Here is a 23,778-nt window from a genome sequence, read left to right on the forward strand (position 1 = left end):
TGATTAGTCGAGGTCTTAATCTGTTCGCGCGCGCATGCAGCCACTCTTGTTGTTCTTTTTCTTTGTTTCATTCACTCTGCCGTTTGATCCGTCAAATTCCTATTTTTCTTCACGCATGTAGCAGAAGCCGTTCCGAGCGATCATCAAGCCATGTCCTGACTACTGACGACCATTCCTGCACTGCACCAGGCAGCACACTGCACTCCAGATGCACATAGGTGCTTAGAGCATCTCTAACAGAAAGCCGCGCGCTGAAAAATATGCCTATATAGCGTGCGTGATCAAAAATAGCGCTCCAGCAGAAGCTATAAAATACAACACGCACAAAAAACAATGCTGTAAATTTAGCGCACGCGAGCTGCGGGGCTGCAGATTTGGGGCGCCGACTTGTGAATGCGGGCTCCTGCATGTGGGGCCACGGGGTTGGGCACCGTGTTTTTGTGCGTCTAGCAAACCTCCCATGTGCAAAAACTCTATTTCAACGCCGCAAAACTTTTTTAGAGCACCGCGCTGCCGTGCGTCTGTTGGAGATGCTCTTACGAAGCGCACGTATTTAAGGGAATCAAACGGTTTTACTACCTCTATATCATAATATATCTCATTTTAGCAGTTCAATTGGTATGGAGGGAGTAGTATGCAGTAGGGTAGTATCACTGTGTTTTGGTAGGACGAGGATTTCAGAACCAACATTCAGGTTTTATTTTCGAAAAAGGACCCAGATTTATTTTATAGGTCACCGAACTAATACTACCACCGTCAGAAAGAGCCGGCAACGTGCAACTATCTCTACTCCCCTACTAGTCAGCTTGACCTTGTTGATGTCACACAAGAAGTCTTCGTGCACCTGCCCGTAAGGACTAGTACCCCAGGGCTGCAAATCATCCATCATTAAACCCTTGAATTGATCTAAAGCACTTGACACTAAATTTCGTCATCGGTCACGCACGGCGAAAAACCCTAAACTCACTGTCCAAAGAAGACGACATGAATCTATGCCGGAGCTCTGCCGATTTAGTCACGACAGGCGAACTCGAGGAGGACCGGCGCTCGGAAGACCAACTCGAAGATGAATCGCCACAATCTGCTGAACATCGTTCCTTCAAGAAAAAAAACAATAACCTAAACTAGTGGCCAGAGCTGATGCACCGGGATCCCCTTCTCCACCATTGGCCGCCCAAGTGGCTACACTACTGGCCGCCCGAGTGGCTAAATTACTAGCACCCGAGTGTGGCTAAACTACTGGCCAGAGTGGCAAGTAGAGTGCAGGTGTATTCACGGGTTCGCTACCGAAGCTTGGAGGGGATGAGTGCCTTGGACGCCGCAGTCACGAGAGGGGAAGAGAAACCCTCACCATGAGTCTCATGTGCATACTTTCATTTGGTCGAGAAACAACCTTTAGTAGAAAATGAGAAACGATCAGGCAGTCAAGTTTTTTTTTTTTGCGCTTACAAGGAGCCAGTCAAGAATTCAACTATGTTCTGGTGTCATATATGTGTCATTAGAGTGGGTTACCGTTTCTGTACCAAGAATTTAAGCTTCAATTATGGTCTCATGTGATAAAAGGCCAAGCAGTACTTTTTTTTTTTGCAAGGAAAGCCCTCAAGTTTATTTATTTATTCCCAATGAAAGTTCATCGTTTACAAGAGCATTCAAAAGGAAGATAAAAGGTTCATCGACCCAAGTACAAGGTTCTGAAAGACCAAGTAGTACTTTTAATAAAAATGACACGGACAACATTTTCGAACGAAAACGACACATCATGGTAACAAAAATAGTTTGGGTGAGAACGACATCTCATGTGATGGCAGAATGGAATGAAAATGAAGCATTGTTTCGTGGGAAAATGAAAGATGACATGGGCAATATTAGTTTGGATGAAAATGACACGTCATGTGTTGGTGAAAAAGTAATTGCAAAAAGGGAAAAATCAAATGAAATTCGAAAAATAAAAATCGCTAGAAGGAGGGCTCGAACCTCCGACCTTGTGGTACTTTTAATAAAAATGACACGGACAACATTTTCGAACGAAAACGACACATCATGGTAACAAAAATAGTTTGGGTGAGAACGACATCTCATGTGATGGCAGAATGGAATGAAAATGAAGCATTGTTTCGTGGGAAAATGAAAGATGACATGGGCAATATTAGTTTGGATGAAAATGACACGTCATGTGTTGGTGAAAAAGTAATTGCAAAAAGGGAAAAATCAAATGAAATTCGAAAAATAAAAATCGCTAGAAGGAGGGCTCGAACCTCCGACCTTGTGGTACTTTTAATAAAAATGACACGGACAACATTTTCGAACGAAAACGACACATCATGGTAACAAAAATAGTTTGGGTGAGAACGACATCTCATGTGATGGCAGAATGGAATGAAAATGAAGCATTGTTTCGTGGGAAAATGAAAGATGACATGGGCAATATTAGTTTGGATGAAAATGACACGTCATGTGTTGGTGAAAAAGTAATTGCAAAAAGGGAAAAATCAAATGAAATTCGAAAAATAAAAATCGCTAGAAGGAGGGCTCGAACCTCCGACCTTGTGGTACTTTTAATAAAAATGACACGGACAACATTTTCGAACGAAAACGACACATCATGGTAACAAAAATAGTTTGGGTGAGAACGACATCTCATGTGATGGCAGAATGGAATGAAAATGAAGCATTGTTTCGTGGGAAAATGAAAGATGACATGGGCAATATTAGTTTGGATGAAAATGACACGTCATGTGTTGGTGAAAAAGTAATTGCAAAAAGGGAAAAATCAAATGAAATTCGAAAAATAAAAATCGCTAGAAGGAGGGCTCGAACCTCCGACCTTGTGGTACTTTTAATAAAAATGACACGGACAACATTTTCGAACGAAAACGACACATCATGGTAACAAAAATAGTTTGGGTGAGAACGACATCTCATGTGATGGCAGAATGGAATGAAAATGAAGCATTGTTTCGTGGGAAAATGAAAGATGACATGGGCAATATTAGTTTGGATGAAAATGACACGTCATGTGTTGGTGAAAAAGTAATTGCAAAAAGGGAAAAATCAAATGAAATTCGAAAAATAAAAATCGCTAGAAGGAGGGCTCGAACCTCCGACCTTGTGGTTAACAGCCACACGCTCTAGCCAACTGAGCTATTCCAGCTTTGTTGGTTAGTTGCCCTGGTAAATATTCTAAACCCCAAGAAAGAACCCACGGGAAGCTGAAGGAAGTCGCTGGGTCGCGCCGAGAACCCCGTGCGGTTTGCTTCTCGTCTCGTCTTTCCTCCGTCCCGGCGTCAACCGAACGACCCCGTCCGCCCGCCGTAGATCACAAGGAGAAAGGGATCGACCCCGCCGCCGCCGACGCCGAGAGACGATGAGCTACCAGCAGGTCCCTCCGCAGGAGGCCTACCCGCCGCCAGGCAAGTCCCCGCCCCCGCCCCCCGTTCATCTCCCCCCAAACCCTCCGTGCTTCCCCCCCAAATCGGCACCGACGCATCACTTCCCTCGATCGATTGGGGAGCGTGTGTTGTTGGGGCAGGGTCTGCCATGGTCTGATCTGTGTTTTTGTTCCGCGCGGCCTGCAGGGTATTCGCCGGTGTACCCGCCGCCGGCGCCCGGCGCGCAGCAGGGCCCGTACTACCCGCCGCCGCAGCAGCAGCCGCCGCCGCCGCCGGGGTACCAGGGATACTTCAGCCAGGGCCAGCCGCAGCAGCCGCCGCCCTACTACTACCCGCCGCCGCCGCCGCACGGTGGCCATCACCACCACGGCCACCACCACCATGACCACCACGCCGAGGACCACCACCACCACCATGGTCACCACCACCACCACCACCACAACGACGATGACTGCTGCCTTGGCTTCCTCAAAGGATGGTAATGTTAATTCAGGCCTTCTCTTGACATGCATTATGAGTTTTGGGTATGCGATTGGGATGTGTTGTTGGCTGTGGTGAAATTCTTGTTTAGAGCGCACCAATAATGTAGTTTTTCTTTATGGCGAACTTGCAGCTCATTGTTGAGATTTGAGAATTGAGATAATCAGGTTATGCTTAGTTGTTCTGGAGCTAGTTCTTTGGTCTCTTTGTGAGAGGGGCTTGGTTGGTTCCTTATGAAATCGTTTACATATTCAAGACTAAAGTATGTCTGAATCGTGAATACATCATCCAGATATTAATTTTCCCGTGCTGGTTGAATTTGTGTAATAAATAAATAATTCATTACCTGTTGCCTAAACAAGAACTTCACAATGAAAAGTCTTGTATCTACTAGCACCTAATAAAACAAAGCATTGTGTAGAAGCGATATTATACAGAATCACAGATATATGCTGGTGTGCATTTGCCTCCATATTGAAACATCTAGTAATACACAACTTCGAGATGATGCCACGCTGTAGCAGGAGCCCGTAAATTTTTTTTTTTTGCTGACATATTGTTCGCACATCTTTGGAACACTGCATTTATGCACTCTAAATCGACATCTAAAAGAGAATGGAGGTAGGATACGTCTGCTAGACTAGTGCACACTGTTGCCTGATGCAGAGTTGCAGATAGTCATTGACCTTAGACAGCGGCTATCTGGAATAACCAATAGATGCTCATCTAGTATTGCATCAATGCTTTGTGTCCACCCAAAATACATCCCTTGAGAAGTGCCTATAATTCACTTGTTTGAATGTACTATCTGTTAGCTGAACCCAAAAGGAAAAAAAAGAAACAGTCAGTGTGTTATGCAAGCACCTGTAGGATGACTGATAGCTGCACACGTCATTTTGGGCACCAAGCTTGAACCTGTGGACTAGCGAAGAGTTTTCATTTCATACGAAATAATACCATACATTTAATCAGTCTTTAAATTATTAAGTAGATGTAAGGTAATCACTGAGGGCAGGCTTGGCGCAGTGGTGAAGTCCTCCCCACTTGTGCCAAGAGGTCCTGGGTTCGAACCAGCCTCTCTGCATTGCACTTTGCAGGGGTAAGACTAGGTTCCTATAACCCCACCTTGTGTGGGAGCTTCTATGCACTGGGTCTGTCCTTTTTTATGTAAGGTAATCCCTAGCTGAAAGTCTACATGCCTTAATCAATGTATTTTCGGGGTTTTAGACTTGCACCATACCGGAGTGTCAATTCATACTACTACACAGGATGATGTCTTGATACAGATTTTTTGTTCGACAAAGATGTGTATAGATGCATAATTCAATGGATGAAGCATTTTATTGCACAAGACCCCCGGTATTTTCATTCTATTTTCCTGTTTTCATCGCATTAATGTTACGTTTCCTTTTTCAGGTTGGCCGCTCTATGCTGCTGCTGCTGTCTGGAGGAGTGCTGCTGCTGTTTCTGGTGATGTGCGTGCTTGGAAGCTACTCGTGTCTTGCATCTTCGACATTGGGCGTGCCGCAGTATCTAGTGAATCTTCTGGCTTGTTATTATGTGTAGCTATATGAACGTATTCTGTTACCTGTGTCAAATAAACTGTGTTTACATTGTTTGCTGAACTGTTTGGGCCATGGATGGACGGTGTTGTGCAAAGTGTACATGATCCAGACTTGACTGTTTTTCATTCGTTGATTGTGGAAACTTGGTGCTGAAATGCTCGTAGATGCAGACCTGAAGGCTTGAGTTTGTACTTTGGCACAGTAACTGATAGGTCATGCTGGTAACTGATAAAAAAATATCAGTGTTCTAAATAACTGGTATAGAAAGATTGGCGAATTAGAACTCTCCCGTGACATATTCAAAAGTAGGGTTAGAACCCTACACATCAAGCAAGTGGCTGCTGTCACAGCTGATTACTCTGTGCCAAGGCCCTAGTGTTTTCACCTGAAGACGATGGGTTCTTTTTTCCACCAACACAGACACTCCTATGACCTAGTGTATAGATTTCTTAGGAAAAATCCGTATGGGTTGTAATCCTAGAGGTTGAACTACCGGCTGCTGCCATGACTACTTGGTGCCAAGGCTCTAGGTTTTTTTACACAGCAGATAGGTTATACACATAGTTTTTTGTTTACTTTACACACACTAGTCAGGGCAGCATGTACGCTCTAGAGCATTCTACTAAGATAGTTAAGGATATATATACTAAAAAAAATAGACGCTGATTCGCATAAATACATTACAGTACATATAAGTTCCACAAACTAGAAAGCAATTCAATGAATGTCTCAAACTGAATTGTAAAAAAAACATCTCTATGACAAAATCTCAATTTATCACAAACTAGAAAACAATTCAATGAATGCTCATATAGATGGAATTAAGGAGTTGACCCACTTTCTCCAATTTCATATAAAGGAGCTATAGCTCTTCACAAGGAGGTTGGCGTCTCGAGAAAGCCAGATCGTCTCAAATTTGCCATCAGATCGTAGTTAGCCCACGTATATTGGGATTGACAAAGCCTGGCATAATGATCAAGGCCACTTCTCCAGGTGTTCATCGTTTGTTCTTGCACTCTCCATTCTCCAAAGAGAAACCGATGGTTCCGATCAGGCGATCACGGAATCCGAAATTTACTGCGTGGTCGTGTTCACAAAGGCATATGCTCTTCATTCTTTCTGTGCATCCACAAAATGATTCTACTTGTGATGATTGATGTTTGATACTTTTGACAAATATTGTTTTATTGCTTCTAACAATCTGTACTTCTGCCACTGGATTAGATACATAAAATTTTCCAGACGTGATTGCTGTGGGAATAGTTGCTTTTATTTTTTACTCCATGTTCATACTAATGCTTACTAGATTTAGACAATGTTATTCTTATGTTCGAGCTCTGCACAAGTAACTCGTTTGTCGTATGTTTCAAAGGTTGCCATAAATCGCGTGTCATCATACTGATTGGCGAAAAATTATATTTCAATAGGTCAAGCAAAAGTAATAACATTTTATTTAGCAAGGATATTTTGATGGTATTTTACAACTTTATACAATAAGCTGCAACAATAATAGATAAAAGTTATGTTTTGAAGAGCATGTCAAAAATCCAAATGACACATATAAAAACATAAAGAAAACCTAGCTGTGCAAATGTGAGGTCACCATTTCTAGTTGTCTACTAAACTGAGTGAAAGCTTTCTGTCTAAAATCCCAGAGAGTTCTCACAAAGGCTTCATTAACAAATGAGAGCCTGCTTAAAAGCTGAAAATTCACAAGAATCGCCTCATTTCTCAGCGTTAGAATTGTATGATGCATCTGAAAAGGGCGAAAAATCAGGCACCCACGGACACCACATCTCCTCGTTGCTTCGACGGTGTAGGTTGGATGATAAGTTCATTCAAATGCTTGAAGTTGTGCTTGTCTCAATTGTTTATCAGAGCCTTCATAGTCGGCTCGTTTCTAGTCCGCGGGCGAAACAAGACGATGAAGAGCCAGAACAAGGTCCAGTATGTAACCTTCGGTCCTCTCCTTGCTGGCGTAGTAGAGCGTCTCTACCTTGCTCACTTTGGCATCTGCATGGGCGAGCATGTAACTGACACTGATCCGACTTTCTTGTTCGAACCAGTTTGCTTCGTCAACATCGATACCCTCAATCCTGACACAGTGAATTAACTCATGAGAGCCTGACAGGACATTGCAGTTTATACATCTATTTGCATGAGCAAACATAGAAACAAGACTAGCGGGCGATTATACGCTGCGTACCCTTTCATCTCCCATTCTCCAAATACTCCATTCACGTGGTACCGCCTGATATTCATCAAGAAGGCAACAAATTTAACCGGGAACGTACATCGTTAAGAACAAGATTCCAATGTCTAGTTATCTGTGCAGTACTATTAAAAGTAGTGCTGTTCTGTTAACTTGCATCAAGTACCTTGTGGATTCGGCAGCTGGCACAAGCCATCGCAGTACCCTGTTCATTTCAGCTCTCACCCCTGCTCGCGTCATGTTCTACAAGATGCAGAGGCAACCGAGATGACAAGGTATGGATTTGCTATTTTGTACACGTTATGTTTGCTAAAAAGGGTGTGCTACTTACCTGATCTCTGCCGGGACTACGCAGCTGGGTATGCAAAACTGGCTTAATCTGAGGAGGCAGTGCTTGGTATAATGCCTCCCGGTCATTTTGAGGAACCGCCGGTGATACCAATGCCTGACAGTGGGATATGCAGTCATTAAAGCATAACAAGAGTCTATGATTGGCTGGGGAGAGGGTTACATCACATCCTGATTTGGAATGCTAAGCTCTTCATGTGGCAGCTTTTCCAGGATGCAATTTGTGTGTGTGTGTGTGTTCTCTTTAAATTAAAAACAGTGGCAAAAGCTTTGCCAAATTTCACTGAATGAAAAGTTTATGCATAGTGTGGAATCAGTTCATCACATGTTCTTTGGCTGTGGGGCGGCGAAAGTGGTTTGGGAAGTTGTTGATCTCCCCCGGGAACTTCATGTACCCTAATCATTTGTGGCAACAATTTGCTTGGATGCATGCTTATCTCCCTTTTAGGGACAGATTTTGTACAGCTGCTTTGGAAAAGGAGCAGAGTCTGTTCTGATCACAAAGTGATCCGGTCCCCTTATGACATTTGTTTTCCATTTTTGTTCTTTGTTGCTGTGTTAGGCATCTGGGCAGGGATACAGATGAAGATAAGGCATTGAGAAGATATTGCGGCTGTATTGCTTCGCTATAGTAGTTTTTTGGCCTTGGCTTTACTCCTGTCTGAAACTTCTGTTGTAAGGATCCTTAATTTCGGTGTTCAAGTTGGTGTCACAATTACTGTTATATAAACTTCTTTTGTACTCCCTCCATTCCTAAATATAAGGCTTTTTAGAGATTCCAATACAGATTACATATGGAGCAAAATGAGTGAATCTACACTCTAAAATGTGTATATATACATCCATATGTAGTCCGTATTGAAATCTCTAAAAGGTCTTATATTTAGAAACGGAGGGAGTATTTCCAACTTTACATAATAAACATGCATGTGGTTTCTTTCAAAAAATATTTACTGATATATAACTTGATGTCAGGGGAGGCATACCAAAGCTTTTAGCTGCAAAATGACATTAGCATAATGCAACGCAAGTCCAGTAGCTCCTAACGTTTTCGTGAGGTTGATAGCTATGTGAAGTCTCCAGATGATTGCTCTGCATTTGCATGACTCTTCGAGAAAGCTTCGTTGATTTGAAGATGCATGAATTCTACGATCTCCACAAGTTTCTCCACAATCTGCAACAAGACAACATGGAAAATTGGTAATTCCATGACTAGACTTAGAATGAAGAAACACTAATAGCAAATCATCGTCATCGGGGGTTATTACATCGTCCATACTCTTTGACCAAAATGATTTGCTTTTCAAGACCTTCACCGCACCCCTTTGGTTCTTCATAGCATCAATTTGTTTCCTAACAGGAATAGCCGCTACATCTGCATATAGTTGTTGTATAATTAGAAAGGAGAAGAGACTCATTGAATGCAAGTGACGACTTAGCTAGTTTGTAGTACAATAAGCGTGCACAAGTCTGTCCAGTGCTAGCATTTCTTCATGTAGAACCTGAACAGATGGAAAGTGGAATCTCAGGGTTTTGTCAGATGAAAACATCTCTCCACAAGGATGTAACGACTGTGCAAAAAAAAAGTATATACTAACCCGGGTGTGTTGTGCCAATCTTATTAGATACTTCATACTGGGAGGTACCTCTTCACTGAAGTTCTTAGATGGCAGTGGAGAATCACCTCTGTTCATTGGCAAGAGCAATGTATGTAGAAACAACACATAAAGATGAGGCATGGTGAAGAGATGGACTCCACAGTGAATTAACTGGCAACCACGATAAGTTTTACCTGCAGAAATATCTACTGAGATTGTGCCATTGACAATCTTCACACAGATCTCCAAACCTGGCAACCTCTATCGAAAATCGTCTCAAGTCCTCTCTGCATAATTCCAACCAAATGCATGTAAGGTTTTTCAACAAATATAAACTGCTAAACAACCAGGTCCAGCAAATCATGTTACCGTATGTCGTCTTCAATGACAATGGACAACTGACTGTAATCTTCCGAAATAAGACGGCGGACACCTTCAGACCTCAGCATGCCCTCTTTCAGGTGTCTTATTCTTTCTTTAGAGAAGGATTTTATCAGATTGGAGGCCTTGACAATTGTGTTGGCGATCTCGAAAGCATGGATCGATATCTTTCTTCCTTTGGGAGCAGAGCGGAAAACGGCGCTCATATTTGTAGAACTTGGGGAGGATGATCTACTTATCATTCTGTTCAATTTTGCTGTTAAATTGTTGGAATTCACATCACCACACCCTGCAAATGCGTCTATTTCTGATTCCTGTAAGATTAGAGGAGGCCATGAACTTACTATATCGAGCACTTTTGTTTTAGGCTAGTAAATTAACATGCAATGCTCTTCCCTGCAAAAAGAATTAAAAAATGCAATGCTCGACTACTGAATTAAGATAAGCTCAGCAAAGTTTACCCGTATGTGCTGTTCTGATTTGTGTGCTTTGCACCTCTGTAATCTAAAACTATTTTCTTCCTTGACTAAATACATGAAGCAGTGCTACTGTAAATTCTTTCGAGTGAGATTTTTTTTGACAGAGGAGCTCTTTTAAGTGACCCGTATGGGCTGTTCATGGGCCATATGAGGTTTTCTACCAGGAATAAAATCAGTAATTCAAGAGGAACCCTCAAAAAAAAGGAGGAAAGATAGCATGTACACATAACAAATTAGAAATTCCCTCAAAAATAAATACACCTAGCATTAAGAAAATGAGAGATTAAATTGACCATACTGGCCTTTGGATAGTACTTGATGACCTATTACTCATCTGAGGTAATATGTGTATCAAATGTTGGATAAAAAAACGGACGGTCCACAACAATTTGGGAGCACCTTAGATCCTTAGAAAAATAATTTCAACAGATATCCAGTTGACCATTCTTGTAAAACAACGCATAAATTTTATTTAAAAAGCTCCATGAATGGAAAAGTTAGATAAATTTCAGTTGGCAAATTCTTACGAGTTCAATTTCCCTTTCCTGTACTACAATGAAGATGTTTTCTAAAGAACTTACCATAAGAAAGGATGGTATATCAGCTTTTTATTGAAGCAATAAAATTAGTTTTTTTATATTGATGTATGTAAAACTCTATGGTACAACTGTCAATGGAGTGCTAGCTTGAGAATGTGTTTACTCCATATGGATGGCGTTTTAGTCTTGATTGGTCCTCCAGCAACCTTAGGATGTTTATTCCTTTTGTAATGCTATATGTCAGTCATTTTTTTTTTCCTAGTCTGGACGCTTGTTTGCTTGAGCTATCCCTCTTTATTCTAAAAAAACTGACTCCTAATGCAACATCCACTTTAGGTCACATCACTCTAAAAATATTCCAGTTTAAAAACTGACTCCTAATGCACCTTGAAATTGCCTTAATTGTGTCAAAATTAATGTATGAAAATTTAATATTTCAATTTATTTTTTGCACTTCAACATCATTTGATCTTCACAACTTTATGCGTAAAAATACAAATTTTATGTAAAAATATTTCAGAATAAAATGCAGCAAAGCGCAGGGATTTACACTTAGTTTGTATCAATTTAACTCTATGATGCTGTGCCGTCGCAATGCGATGTTTGGAGTTAATAAAATGCTCTTTATTGAAAATAAAAACTACTCCCTCCGATCTAAATTAAGTCGCAGTTTTGAAGTAAGGTTAGTTTAACCTTAGTTCAGGGTTTAGGGTTTAGTTTAACCTTAGTTCAAAACTGCGACATTTATTTTGGATAGGAAGGAGTAGCATAACATGTACCAATGCACGCCATTACTTATCATACCTGGCCCACTGCTGGCACATCATTCATGTCAAAACAATATTTTGTGCTTTCCAATTCATTCAGCGTTTGTAATATATCCCATGCAGAGGGCCTTTTACTGGGATCGGGATTAAGACAATTTAGTCCTAATACGATGCATCTATTTACTTGCTCGGAACATGTTTCCAACGCTGTATAACTTAGTGTTTTTTCCAATCTGTGCCTCCAATTTGCAATCACCTACAAACTTGCCACAATAATTTAGCATATCATGAAAATGAAAATGTTGGATTTATTCATCTTACTTTTTTTTGTGGGATGGATTTATTCATCTTACATTCTCGATGAAGTCCTCAAACGGTGTTTCACTACTCTCGGGATATTTCCTGTGTCCCGTCATTAACTCTATGATTATAATGCCTAAACTGAATATATCTGACTTTGTTGTGATCAATCCATTTGTTATGTACTCGGGAGCCATGTATCCACTGCAGAAAAAAAATGATACATTTTTATATACTAGATCAATCGAAAAACAATGAATTTCTGAGGAGGAATAGCTTACAATGTACCCCCACGACTTCTGGTGATAATTCGAGACTGTTGTCTGCCAAAGAGCCTAGACATACCAAAATCTGCAAGCTTGGGCATCATATGATCATCCAACAATATATTTTGGGGTTTAAGGTCCAAATGAATAATGCGGCACTCATCATGAAGGTAATGCAAACCGCTGCAAACTCGCCTAATTATATCATATCTTATGTGCCACTCAAGTCCACAAGATTCAGCTGTAGAAATAGAACAGAAGAACCACTATATGCATAAAGAACCAATATATGTATATTGTATCATCCAACTTAATTTATGCCAAAATAATGAAGTATAAAGGAAAACAAGATCTGGCTACAGCACAACATACCAGAAAGATGCTTATCAAGGCTGTTATTTTCTAGATACTCGAAGCAGAGTAGTCTTGTCCGCGTTTCAGCCATGACATATTTCTCTCCTACTTGCTTCGCTTCCCACCGTGATTCAGCGCAGTAGCCTACAAGTTGTACTATTTTTTGGTGCTTAACCCCGATAAGATAGGTGACCTCATTCTGGAATTGATCATCTTCTAGTTGCATTTCAAAAAGTTTCTTCACAGCAATCATTTTCCCATTTTGAAGCATCCCCTGTCCAACCTCCTTTTCTCAGTATAGACATTTTCTTTGATGATATTCTCAAAGTGGATAGTGAAGAAGAAGAAGAAAAAGAATCCATCATACCTTGTAAACCACTCCATACCCACCTTTTCCGAGTTCTCGCTCCTTGGAAAAATTGTGTGTGATGGCTTTAAGAAATTCTACTGGCAGGAAAATTGGAGTGACACTTGGCTCTTGTAGCATGTTCTCAAATATACCAAAATCCATAGTGTTTGGCAGGAAAGTATTGGCATGCGCACTAGCTTCATTGCCCATTTTCTTATACTCTTGTAAAGACAGCAATCGGTTATGACGGTCCGTTTACCTCCGTATCCCCTTATGTGAGCCAGTCTTGCAAACAGCTGAGATGTGACCCTCTCTGCTCCAAAGTTGGGATAAAAGTTGTCAGTAAGTATCAATAACATATAATGACGACCGATTAGGGTGTAACATAGGTTAAGTTTGCATCACGAGTGGTTATGGCTCGCCTTATAACATAGTCTAATTTCCATTATTTGTAACAACGCGTGGGCGATATAATTTAATTTTTACTGTATTTGGCTAGTATGTTGAAGGAAATTTGCAGGTGCACCTCAAAACTGGGAGCATCTGTTCAACAGGATCAAAATGAACTTGCCACCCTTGCGACTAAACAGGGGTGAGGAATAAGTAGTACCCCTCCCTGATCTCCAACAAAATCTGCATCCATCTTGGGATTAAATTACATACAAGCACAACCAATAATAATAATAAGATGAAATTACAGGTGTGAAGAAAGGTTCTTTCCAATATACTACTCTACTAGTCCAGTAAGTAGTGAACAAAACCTTGATTGCCATTTATTACCACCGTCCCAAATTACTTGTTTTGGTTTTACATCCGTATTTGGACAAATTTAAGACGAGTAATTCGGGACGGAGTGGGTAATTGCCAACAAGATGACCTGGACGTGGACATATATAAAGAAGAGAAGCTAAGGCGCAGAAATAGGATAAATTGGGATTGTTGTGGAATTAAAACAGATGACTGAAAACAAATTGCATTTTTCTTCTTCAGACAGTAGGCTTTTCACCCGGGGCTATAGTTGAGGCCGGTACCTATCCCAAATTCCAAACGCCTCCCATAAAAAAAAATAAATCCAAACGCCACCCCTTATATGTCCTTACTAGTGGCGGCCTTCTCCATCAGCCGGCACCCCTCCCGCCCTCCGGCAGAGGGGAGCTACCACATCTTTGTCCGGCAGAAATCCATGGCTTCTGAGATATCGCGCGCTCATAATCCGGCCGCGGGAGCTTTGCTGCAACACAAGGAAGTTCCGGCGATCGGCGATCGAATCTGAACTATTCTTTCTTTTTTGAAATTCGAATCTGAACTATTCTGCTACTACTGTATCCTACCTACGCGAGAGCATGGGGAAACGAGGCGCGCGGGAATGACACCAGTGTCAAGGGAAACCCCGATCCCGTGAAAATCCGTGATAATTGACGCATCGATTCCTTACCTGGACAAGAAAGATCAAAGGCCTGCGTCTGCAGCGCGGTGCAGAGCATGAATCGAAGATGTCGGGATAGCTTGACCTTGACTCCGCCAAAGGGCTCACCGGCTCCGGAGATGAAGAATTGTTGGCTTCACCTGGGCTGTGCAGACTGCAGTCTTCAACTCACAAGTCACAATGATGGTGTGCCACGGTCTCTCTCTCTCTCTCTCTCTCTCTCTCTCTCTCTCTCTCTCTCTCTCTCTCTCTCTCTGGTTCTGGTTCTGGTTCTGGTTCGCAAGGTTTAAGAAAGCGCAGAAGTAGACCATCTTTTTTTAAATCCTTCTTGTATATACTAATCAAAATCAATATTCTCTATACCATTACAAAAATCACCACTTGGATACTACAGAGCCGACCAAAATAAATAAGCTGTTCTTCAAGTTCTTGATTGATCGGACGGTAGAGTGTACAAAGACCGAATCCCACTTCAATCACTCCCGTGTTAATCATCTTCCCATCACCTTCCAAATTAAATATAGTTATAAGCGTTTCAGCTCATATCCTATCCCCACACGCGACACAATATAGCGACACTGCAACGCTCACAAAGCCTCTGATGCGCTGCCGGCCGGTTTCCTCCTCGCACTCTAGGTGTTTGACGAATTGTGCACAAGGTATTTTTTTTGCTTTATTTCTTTTTGGTTGTGGACAAATGAGTAGGTGGTAATCAAAACTATTGCATCGTAGATGAGTTGTTCTCCGCATGATGATTCCTCGCCGTAAGAGGAATATGACATGACCGACGAGGAGGACATTACTTTGATCTTGATGATGCACAAGAACAAGAAGCCCAACAAGCATGGTGGTTCCGTTTACGAGCGAGAGGTGATTCGGAGGGATAGGCAAGAGGCGCACGCTAGATTGATGCGCCTCTACTTTGGTCCACCCTGCTTTGGTCCATCTCCAACATATCAAGGGCGATGCTTTCGTCATCGGTTTAGGATGTATTCGGTTTTGTTCCTTCACATTGCCAACTATACAAAGCAACATGCTCTGACCTTTGAATGGAGGAGGAATTGCACCAACAATCTTGGACATAGCACCATCCAGAAGGTGACTGTCGCATTGCGCATGATGGCATATGGTGTTTCGGCAGATTTTTTTTGCGGGTGTTTTCGGCTTATTTTTTATTTATGATAACTTGGCAATGGGAGAGAGCACTTCGATCTTTTATGTCAAGCGATTGCAAAGGTAGTGGTTGAGGTGTTTGGGCCATAGTATCTGAAAGCACCCAATGCTCAGGACATGGCGAGACTTTTGGAGATGAACTCGGATTTTCAGGTATGCTAGGGTTCATTGATTGTATGCACTGGAAGTGAAAGAACTGCCCTGCGGCATGGGAGGGACAGTTCAAAGGACAAAAGAAGGATGCCACCATAGTTCTTGAGGCCATGGCTGATAAGGAGGCATGGATTTGGCATGCAAACTTTGGGATGCCTGGTTTTTTCCATGACATCAATGTGCTACAGCGGCCACCTCTCTTTGCCAAGTTAGCCAATGGAGAATCACCATCGATGGAGCTCCCAGCAAATGGCCGCACATACAACATGGGCTACTACCTTGCAGATGAGATCTATCCAAAGTGGTCTACTTTTTTGAAGCCGATTGCAACTCCTCATGGTAAGAAAGAACTCTACTTTCATAATGCTCAAGCGGCCGCTAGGAAAGATGTGGAGAGGGCTTTGGGAATTTTGCAAGCCCAATTTGCTATTGTGCGAGGACCGGCTAAGTTTGGGGATCAAGAGATCCTTTGGTACATCATCACAGCATGTGTAATCATGCACAACATGATCATTGAGAATGAGCATGATAAAGATTTGGATTACACATTCTATGAGCTCATGGGAAACACGTGCAACTGCATAGAAGGGAGGACCAAATCCGGCGTTTTCTTGAGGTGTACCATGACATTCGAGATGCCGATACACTCGTAGATATTCAAAACAATGTCATGAGGGGAGTGTGTTGGGTTTCGTAGTAATTTCAAAAAAATTCCTACGCACACGTAAGATCATGGTGATGCATAGCAACGAGAGGGGGGGAGTGTGATCTACATACCCTTGTAGATCGACAACGGAAGCGTTAACTTGGTTGATGTAGTCGTACGTCTCCACGGCCCGACCGATCAAGCACCGAAACTACGGTACCTCCGAGTTCTAGCACACGTTCAGCTCGATGACGATCTCCGATCCAAAAAAGTGTCGGGGAAGAGTTCCGTCAGCACGACGGCGTGGTGACGATCTTGATGTTCTACCGTCGCAGGGCTTCGTCTAAGCACCGCTACAATATTATCGAGGACTATGGTGGAAGGGGGCACCGCACACGGCTAAGAATATGATCACGTTGATCAACTTGTGTCTCTAGGGTGCCCCCCTGCCCCCGTATATAAAGGAGCAAGGGAGGAGGAGGCCGGCCCTAGGAGGAGGGCGCGCCAAGGGGAGTCCTACTCCCACCGGGAGTAGGACTCCTTCTTTCCTAGTCCAACTAGGAGAAGGGGAGAAAGGAGGGAAGTGGAGAAGGAAGGGAGAGGGGGGCCGCGCCCCAAACCCCTTGTCCAATTCGGACTGGGCTTGGGAGGGGCGCGTGCCACCTCCTGGCTCCTTCCCACTAAAGCCCATTAAGGCCCAATACTCTTCCCCGTATTCCCGTAACTCCCCGGTACTCCAAAAAATACCCGAATCACTCGGAACCTTTCCGATGTCTGAATATAGTCGTCCAATATATCGATCTTTACGTCTTGACCATTTCGAGACTCCTCGTAATGTCCCTGATCTCATTCGGGACTCCGAACTCCTTCGGTACATCAAAACTCATAAACTCATAATATAACTGTCATCGAAACCTTAAGTGTGCGGACCCTACGGGTTCGAGAACAATGTAGACATGACCGAGACACGTCTCTGGTCAATAACCAATAGCGGGACCTGGATGCCCATATTGGCTCCTACATATTCTACGAAGATCTTTATCGGTCAGACCGCATAACAACATACGTTGTTCCCTTTGTCATCGGTATGTTACTTGCCCGAGATTCGATCGTCGGTATCTCAATACCTAGTTCAATCTCGTTACCGGCAAGTCTCTTTACTCGTTCCGTAATACATCATCTCACAACTAACTCATTAGTTGCAATGCTTGCAAGGCTTATGTGATGTGTATTACCGAGAGGGCCCAGAGATACCTCTCCGACAATCGGAGTGACAAATCCTAATCTCGAAATACGCCAACCCAACATGTACCTTTGGAGACACCTGTAGAGCTCCTTTATAATCACCCAGTTACGTTGTGACGTTTGGTAGCACACAAAGTGTTCCTCCGGCAAACGGGAGTTGCATAATCTCATAGTCATAGGAACATGTATAAGTCATGAAGAAAGCAATAGCAACATACTAAACGATCGGGTGCTAAGCTAATGGAATGGGTCATGTCAATCACATCATTCTCCTAATGATGTGATCCCGTTAATCAAATAACAACTCTTTTGTTTATGGTTAGGAAACATAACCATCTTCGATTAACGAGCTAGTCAAGTAGAGGCATACTAGTGACACTTTGTTTGTCTATGTATTCACACAAGTATTATGTTTCCGGTTAATACAATTCTAGCATGAATAATAAACATTTATCATGATATAAGGAAATAAATAATAACTTTATTATTGCCTCTAGGGCATATTTCCTTCAGAGTGGTGGAAGTGGCACGAAAAACAACATCCCTAGTTTCATCTTATCGTGCGATGAATAATTTGTGTGATGTGTGATGAACAATTTGTATAATAATTTGATGTTCTGGATTGATGAGCAATTTGTGTGAAATTTATTTGTTTTGTAATCCCTTGAGAGTTTGATATGAATATGTTTAATATGTATGCAATTGTCGGTGCCCAATATAGGGCAGCTATTGAAGCAAACCATTTTCAGGTGATGCAAAATGCACTGCAAAACTATTTTTGGCGTACATTTTATTGGGTTATTGGAGATGCCCTTAGTCCCCCACACCCTCTCCTTTTCCTGTCCCGCGGTCTCATCGGGGGCAAAGAGAAGAGGACATGGGACCCGTTCGTTTCAATTTTATTTTTCTTAGCTTTTGTTTCTCTGGCGGCCTCTCTGGTGGCCTCAAAATGGTGGTGGGATATTTCGAGCAAATAAGTATCAAAATGAACTTACTAACATCAAGTAGTAGTACCATATGGAAGGTTTTCAACAAATACTACTTCAAGACATATATTAACCCAAATTCAAGTGATAGATTCACCATGTGTGACGTACACCACAGACCACACGACTTGAAAAGATTTTGATAAGTCATCTATCCATCTCATTTCCCACCAAGCAGGGGAATGGCAAGCTGAGACCTGGGACTGGGAGCACCCGGAATGGCAAGCTTGAGACGGAGGGTGGACTCCGTCTCGATGTTGTAGTCCTCTAGGGTGCGGCCGTCCTCCAGTAGCGTCCCGTTGAAGAAGAGGCACTGCTGGGAAGGGGGGATGCCCGTCTCATCGTGGATCTTGGCCTTCACATTGCCAATTATAGTGGAGCTCCAGACTGTAACACTAGTGATGGTCTTGCCTCTCAAAGTGTTGATGTAGAGACGCACCCTGTTTCTCCTCGGCTGCCTAGAACTCACATACAGGACACTTTCACTATTCATGCCGTAGTAATCTAGGGTACACTCATCCTCCAGCAACTTCTTACCATTGAACAGGCGCTGATTGCCCGGGGGGATGGCCTCCTCGTCAAGAATCTTGGCCTTGAGACTGTAGATGGTATCTGAGCCATCAACCTCGAGAGTGATGGTCCTGCCACTCTTTCCGGCCACAATGTCTGCCATCTTCTCGACATGGATCTGCATCTTTGCCTGGAGAATCGATCCACTCCGGATGTCATAATCCGCAAAAGTGCGACCGACCTCAAGCCGCTTCCCGTCAAGGTAGAGAACGGAAAAATCCTTAATGTTATAACGTCCAAATTTCTTAAGGCCTTCTTCGCACTTTCCCTGAAGCACAAGATCCCGCAGTTCCTGAATCTTGGTCTTCACAATGTCGATGGTATCTGTACCATCGACCCCGAGGGTGATGATCTTGCCGGTGAGGTCCCTGACAAAGATCAACATCTGTGTTACAAAGTAAAAACCACACCAGATATCAGCGTCCTTCAGAAAAACAGGATTTCGCTTGGCTCTCAGCAAAACCTCAAAAAACGTAAGCTTAGTACTGTAATAAACATCACCAATGCCAGCATATTATAGAACCATGGCATAAATATCATACTGCTCAGGTACTTTTTCTTTTCCTATGGAAGTTCTTGCCAAATATATAATTGCATAATTGAACAAGAGCACCAAACATTCAAAAGTTTCAGACAAAAGGCTGTTATTAGAACCACTGGACAATAGAAGTGAGACCATGTTGTAGTACAAGTAGAACTCACAAATAGACACATTAGTGACAACAAAATCTGTTTGTTCGCACAACAGTCTACTCAAATTTAATTAGTTAATAGACGCAGACCGATATGAAAATTTGGAATACCTTTGTTTGCTTTGATATTGCTTCATACATATAAAAGGAAATTACAAGAATAAAGAATGTAACACAAATTTGTTAGATTGTGTGTGACTCTGAGCACAGACAGATATCCCACATGGATGACTACAGTCAAGATAGGAACACAAGAACGCATGTATACCTTGATGACGAGGAACGGACGAAGTGCTTCCTGGCGGGTTGGATAGATCAGTGGCGACCCTTCTTCCCCCGAATCACACTGATGGAGAAAGAAGGGGATGAGTTGGTGTTGGGGATGGGTGGAGGGAGATGCCCTGATTCTTATAGTGACATCCAATCGGCGGTAACAATAAATCCGAGGAGTTGAATGAGCGTCCTTACGACTCCTCGTGTAGAGCTGCAGTTGTGGTGGCTTCCACTGCCGATGATTGCTTTCGCGTTTCCCCTGCTGGTTCATCATAAATGATGCGACCAGCGAAGCCTGGCATGGGTGGCATCGTTGGAGCCCGTTACATGCATCCTGCCGTTTAAGTTTCACTACCGTCTGCCCTTTGCTGTGACACATGAACGGAACCTAGGAGTAGAGAAAGCCATCGCGGAGTCCGAAAATGCCATCCTGAGTTCCTGACTCAGCTCCAACATATTCCACGATCGGTACTGCAGCTCCATCCTGACTCAGCTCCAACATATTCCACGATCGGTACTGCAGCTCCATGAACAAACAGCCAATGCCACCTTCCATCACCTTGTTTCACTTCCCAAACACTGAAACTGAACCAGAAAGTGATTCGATACCATGACCATGTCTGGCGGCCGGCTGCGCTCTCTAGAGTGTTGGTTCGGTCGCCGGCAAAATAGAGTAGGGCATGGGACACGAGCCGGCTCATGGGACTCAAGGCGCCGCCATCTCCCATGCCCTACTCTTTCTTGTCGGAGCTCGAAACCCTGACGGTCCAGATGGACGTCAGATCGATGATGGATCCATCCTGGGACGAGCCGACATCCACCACGACATGGTTGCAGCACTCGGACTGATGCATCATACGGGGCATCGGAGAATGTGACTCCGCCTCGCCAACGTCTACCACCGCGAGGGTTGTCGCAGCCTCCCGCGCCCGCTGCCTCGCACGGCGGGCACGTCACGCCATGTTTTCGCCCTCGGACGCCCATGGTGTGTCCTCATGCTTAGCGCACCAACAAAGGGGTTGCATGTCCGCCACCGTGTTTGGACGCCAGACGGACCGCATCGCCTCACTGAACAGCGCCGGAGGGCCCGACGAGCACTCGAGCTCCAGAAGACAGCACACAACACACCTGTGTAGGGCTAGCCCCATACCGTCACGACGACGTGTGACGTCTGAGCACCTTAGGGCATCTCCAGCCATTGGCCCCCCAGGAGGGGCAAAAAATCGCCCCCTGGGGGCGCACCGGCGCTAAACCGCGCACTGGGGGCGTGATACCCCCCAGTCGCGGCGCCCACGGTTAATCAAAAAAGTCAAATACGGCGCAAAAACGACTCAAATTTAACGCAAACATCGGCGAGTTCGTTCAAACTTAAACATATTTTACAAAAAAAAGAAAAAACTACCGCGGGCTACCCCCGCCGTCTCCCTCGCCGCCCGCCCACGCGGTTCTACATGCCGAGGAGGCTGTAGTCACCGCCGCCGTCGTCGTCGTCGTCGCCGCCCCCGCCTACGCCTCCGCCGTCCCTGCTGCATCCCTCCCCCGGTTGGCGCGGCGGGTTGGACGGTCCGGGGGTGTCGTCGTCGTCGTCGTCGCTGCCGAGGACCATGACGCCGTGCTCGTCCTCGCGCCCACGCTTGCGCGCGGCGATCTCCTCCAGGGCCCGGCGCTGCCGGACCATCTCGTCGCGGAGGTAGTCGTCCCGCGCCCACCGCAGGGCGTCCTCGTTGGAGAAGCCGCGCCGAGCTATCTCCTCGTACTCCGCGGGGAGGCCGGGCTCCGGCTTGGGCTCGACGAGGACGAAGCGGCCGGTGGGTGGGGAGGCGTTGGCGCCGATGCGGACACCGGAGCTGCGGGTGCGCGCGCTGACCGGCGTGCCCTGGGGCTCCGGCTTGACGGGACGGAGGCAGGGCGAGCCGCCGGACGAGGAGGAGGACCCCCTGGTCTCCATGCGCCTCAGGGTCCAGGAGCTTCCCCGGCGACGTGAGAAGGAAGGGGGGGCAGGGTACTCGAGGCGCGGCGTGTTGCCGCCCTCGATGTACTCGAGGACGGCCTCCAACGTGCGCCCGGGCACGCCCCACCACCGACGCCGGCCGACGGCGTTGAGCCTGCCGGAGGGCTCGACGCCGTTGGTGGCCTCGAGCTGCTCGGCGTGACGGCGGCTGAAGTAGGGCTCCCAGAGCGGGCTGTCGGAGACGTACCGTGGCCCCTCCCTCGCCGCATGCGGCAGGGACGAGCGGATGCGTGCGATCTCCGCACGCCGCGCCGCGCCGGTGGGTATCGGGGGCACCGGCATGCCGCCGGCGCTGATCCTCCACGCCCCGGGTACCCGCATGTCCAGCGGGACCGGGTACTCGGTCTCGAAAAGGAGGCGAGCCTCGCTCTCGTGAAGATGGCGGCGGCCGAGTCCGTTCGCCGCCGCGCCGTCGCCTGGGAAGCGCTCGGCCATGGGTGCTGGAGACGGCGAGAGAGAGGAGAAGGAGGAACGACGACGGCGAGAGAGAGGCGAGGGAGGAACGACGACGGCGAGAGAGTACGAGTCGCCGAGTGCTCTGGGGCGCGTCTTATATAGGCCGAGGCGCCACCCGTGCGCGAGCCGCCGTGAGTACGCGTGGCGGGCGAGGGGGGGCGAGGGACGCGCGTCATCCGGTCTTCACTGCGCCGCCCGTGAGGCATCAATGGTGCAGGCTGACCGGCGCGGAAGCTTTGGCATTGATTCGCCGCGGGAAACGAGGCAATGAGGACGACGAAGAGCCGAGAAGAGGGTAGAGTCGCTGACGCGACGGGCCCGCGGCTGTTTCGCGCCAAAACAGTTCGCCCCAGCGCCCCAGGGCGTCCCCCAGCGCGCCGGGTTCGGCCTGAGTCCGCCGGCGCTGTTTTTGGCCCAAGCCGGTGAAAATCGGGCTCCTGGGAGCGCGACTGGGCCGATTTTTCGGCGCCGGCGCAAAAGAAAACGCCTGGGGAGGCCTTCCTGGGGGCGCGGCTGGAGATGCCCTTAGAGGGCATCAACGCCATGAGTCGGGTTCCACCTGATGGCGCCGGTGTGTCTGGCTCAGCTAGGTTGGAAGCACGACTCTGTGGTGGCTCTTTGTGATGGTCGGACGATGGAAGGGGCATGAAAGAACTGCTTGGTTGTTGTGGACAACACAGTACGATGAACGCGGTGGAGACCACATTTCTTCTCTTCTCATGTCTTCTCCTTCGGAGTTCCCTGGTTCTTGTGTTTTTGTTACATCTTTAATGGCCTTTATGCTCTCGGCTAGAGCGTGCATCATGTTAGTTGTAATTGTAACTTCTAAAGATTGACAGACAATAAATGTAACTGTGATATCTTTATTAGTTTTGCTAAAGCACATCTAGATGTGCCATAAGTATTGCACATCTAAATCCTATATCATTGATTTTATGTTGAGATTCGTGTGGATATTTTTTTTTCTTTTCCTCTTCATACTTGATTCATTCATTTAGATGTGCAATAAGTAGGACACATCTAGATGTGCCCTAGACATTCCCTAGCTTTATTGACAATGTTGAGTCTTATTATACAGTGAAAAGATATAAGGGTGGTGAAACGTGGTGATTCATTTGAC

At 45.1% G+C, this 23,778-nt stretch overlaps 3 protein-coding genes and 1 non-coding gene across 4 annotated transcripts; 1 reads left to right on the top strand and 3 right to left on the bottom strand.

Annotated features, from left to right (window-relative positions):
* Positions 1-3,077: 3,077 nt before the first annotated feature.
* Positions 3,078-3,151, bottom strand: TRNAN-GUU (transfer RNA asparagine (anticodon GUU)). Its single transcript has one exon. It is a non-coding gene; the product is annotated as a tRNA-Asn (tRNA).
* A 68-nt stretch (positions 3,152-3,219) lies between these two features.
* Positions 3,220-5,589, top strand: LOC125509986 (uncharacterized). The gene is made up of 3 exons (XM_048675065.2): positions 3,220-3,410; positions 3,576-3,867; positions 5,286-5,589. Exons 1-3 carry the CDS (start codon positions 3,365-3,367, stop codon positions 5,341-5,343), a joined length of 396 nt encoding a protein of 131 aa, XP_048531022.1. The 5' UTR covers positions 3,220-3,364; the 3' UTR covers positions 5,344-5,589.
* Positions 5,590-6,862: 1,273 nt separating this feature from the next.
* Positions 6,863-14,721, bottom strand: LOC125509987 (uncharacterized). The gene is given in 17 exon segments (XM_048675067.2): positions 6,863-7,530; positions 7,641-7,685; positions 7,813-7,889; positions 7,978-8,091; positions 8,981-9,072; positions 9,075-9,168; positions 9,263-9,369; positions 9,448-9,496; positions 9,593-9,680; positions 9,787-9,879; positions 9,962-10,287; positions 11,796-12,014; positions 12,112-12,262; positions 12,340-12,565; positions 12,697-12,952; positions 13,046-13,340; positions 14,463-14,721. Coding segments are annotated over 16 exon segments (2,325 nt in total). The 5' UTR covers positions 13,238-13,340; positions 14,463-14,721; the 3' UTR covers positions 6,863-7,334.
* A 4,095-nt stretch (positions 14,722-18,816) lies between these two features.
* On the bottom strand, positions 18,817-22,139 carry LOC147972165 (polyubiquitin 11-like). The gene is made up of 2 exons (XM_087524250.1): positions 21,901-22,139; positions 18,817-19,594 (listed from the first exon to the last, which is right to left on the bottom strand). The coding sequence occupies exons 1-2, from the start codon at positions 22,137-22,139 to the stop codon at positions 18,817-18,819; spliced, it is 1,017 nt and encodes a 338-aa protein (XP_087380376.1).
* Positions 22,140-23,778: the final 1,639 nt, after the last annotated feature.

The sequence above is a fragment of the Triticum urartu genome, chromosome 5A (assembly GCF_056163025.1).
Source record: "Triticum urartu cultivar PI428250 chromosome 5A, HENAU_Tu73, whole genome shotgun sequence".
Classification (NCBI taxonomy): domain Eukaryota; kingdom Viridiplantae; phylum Streptophyta; class Magnoliopsida; order Poales; family Poaceae; genus Triticum; species Triticum urartu.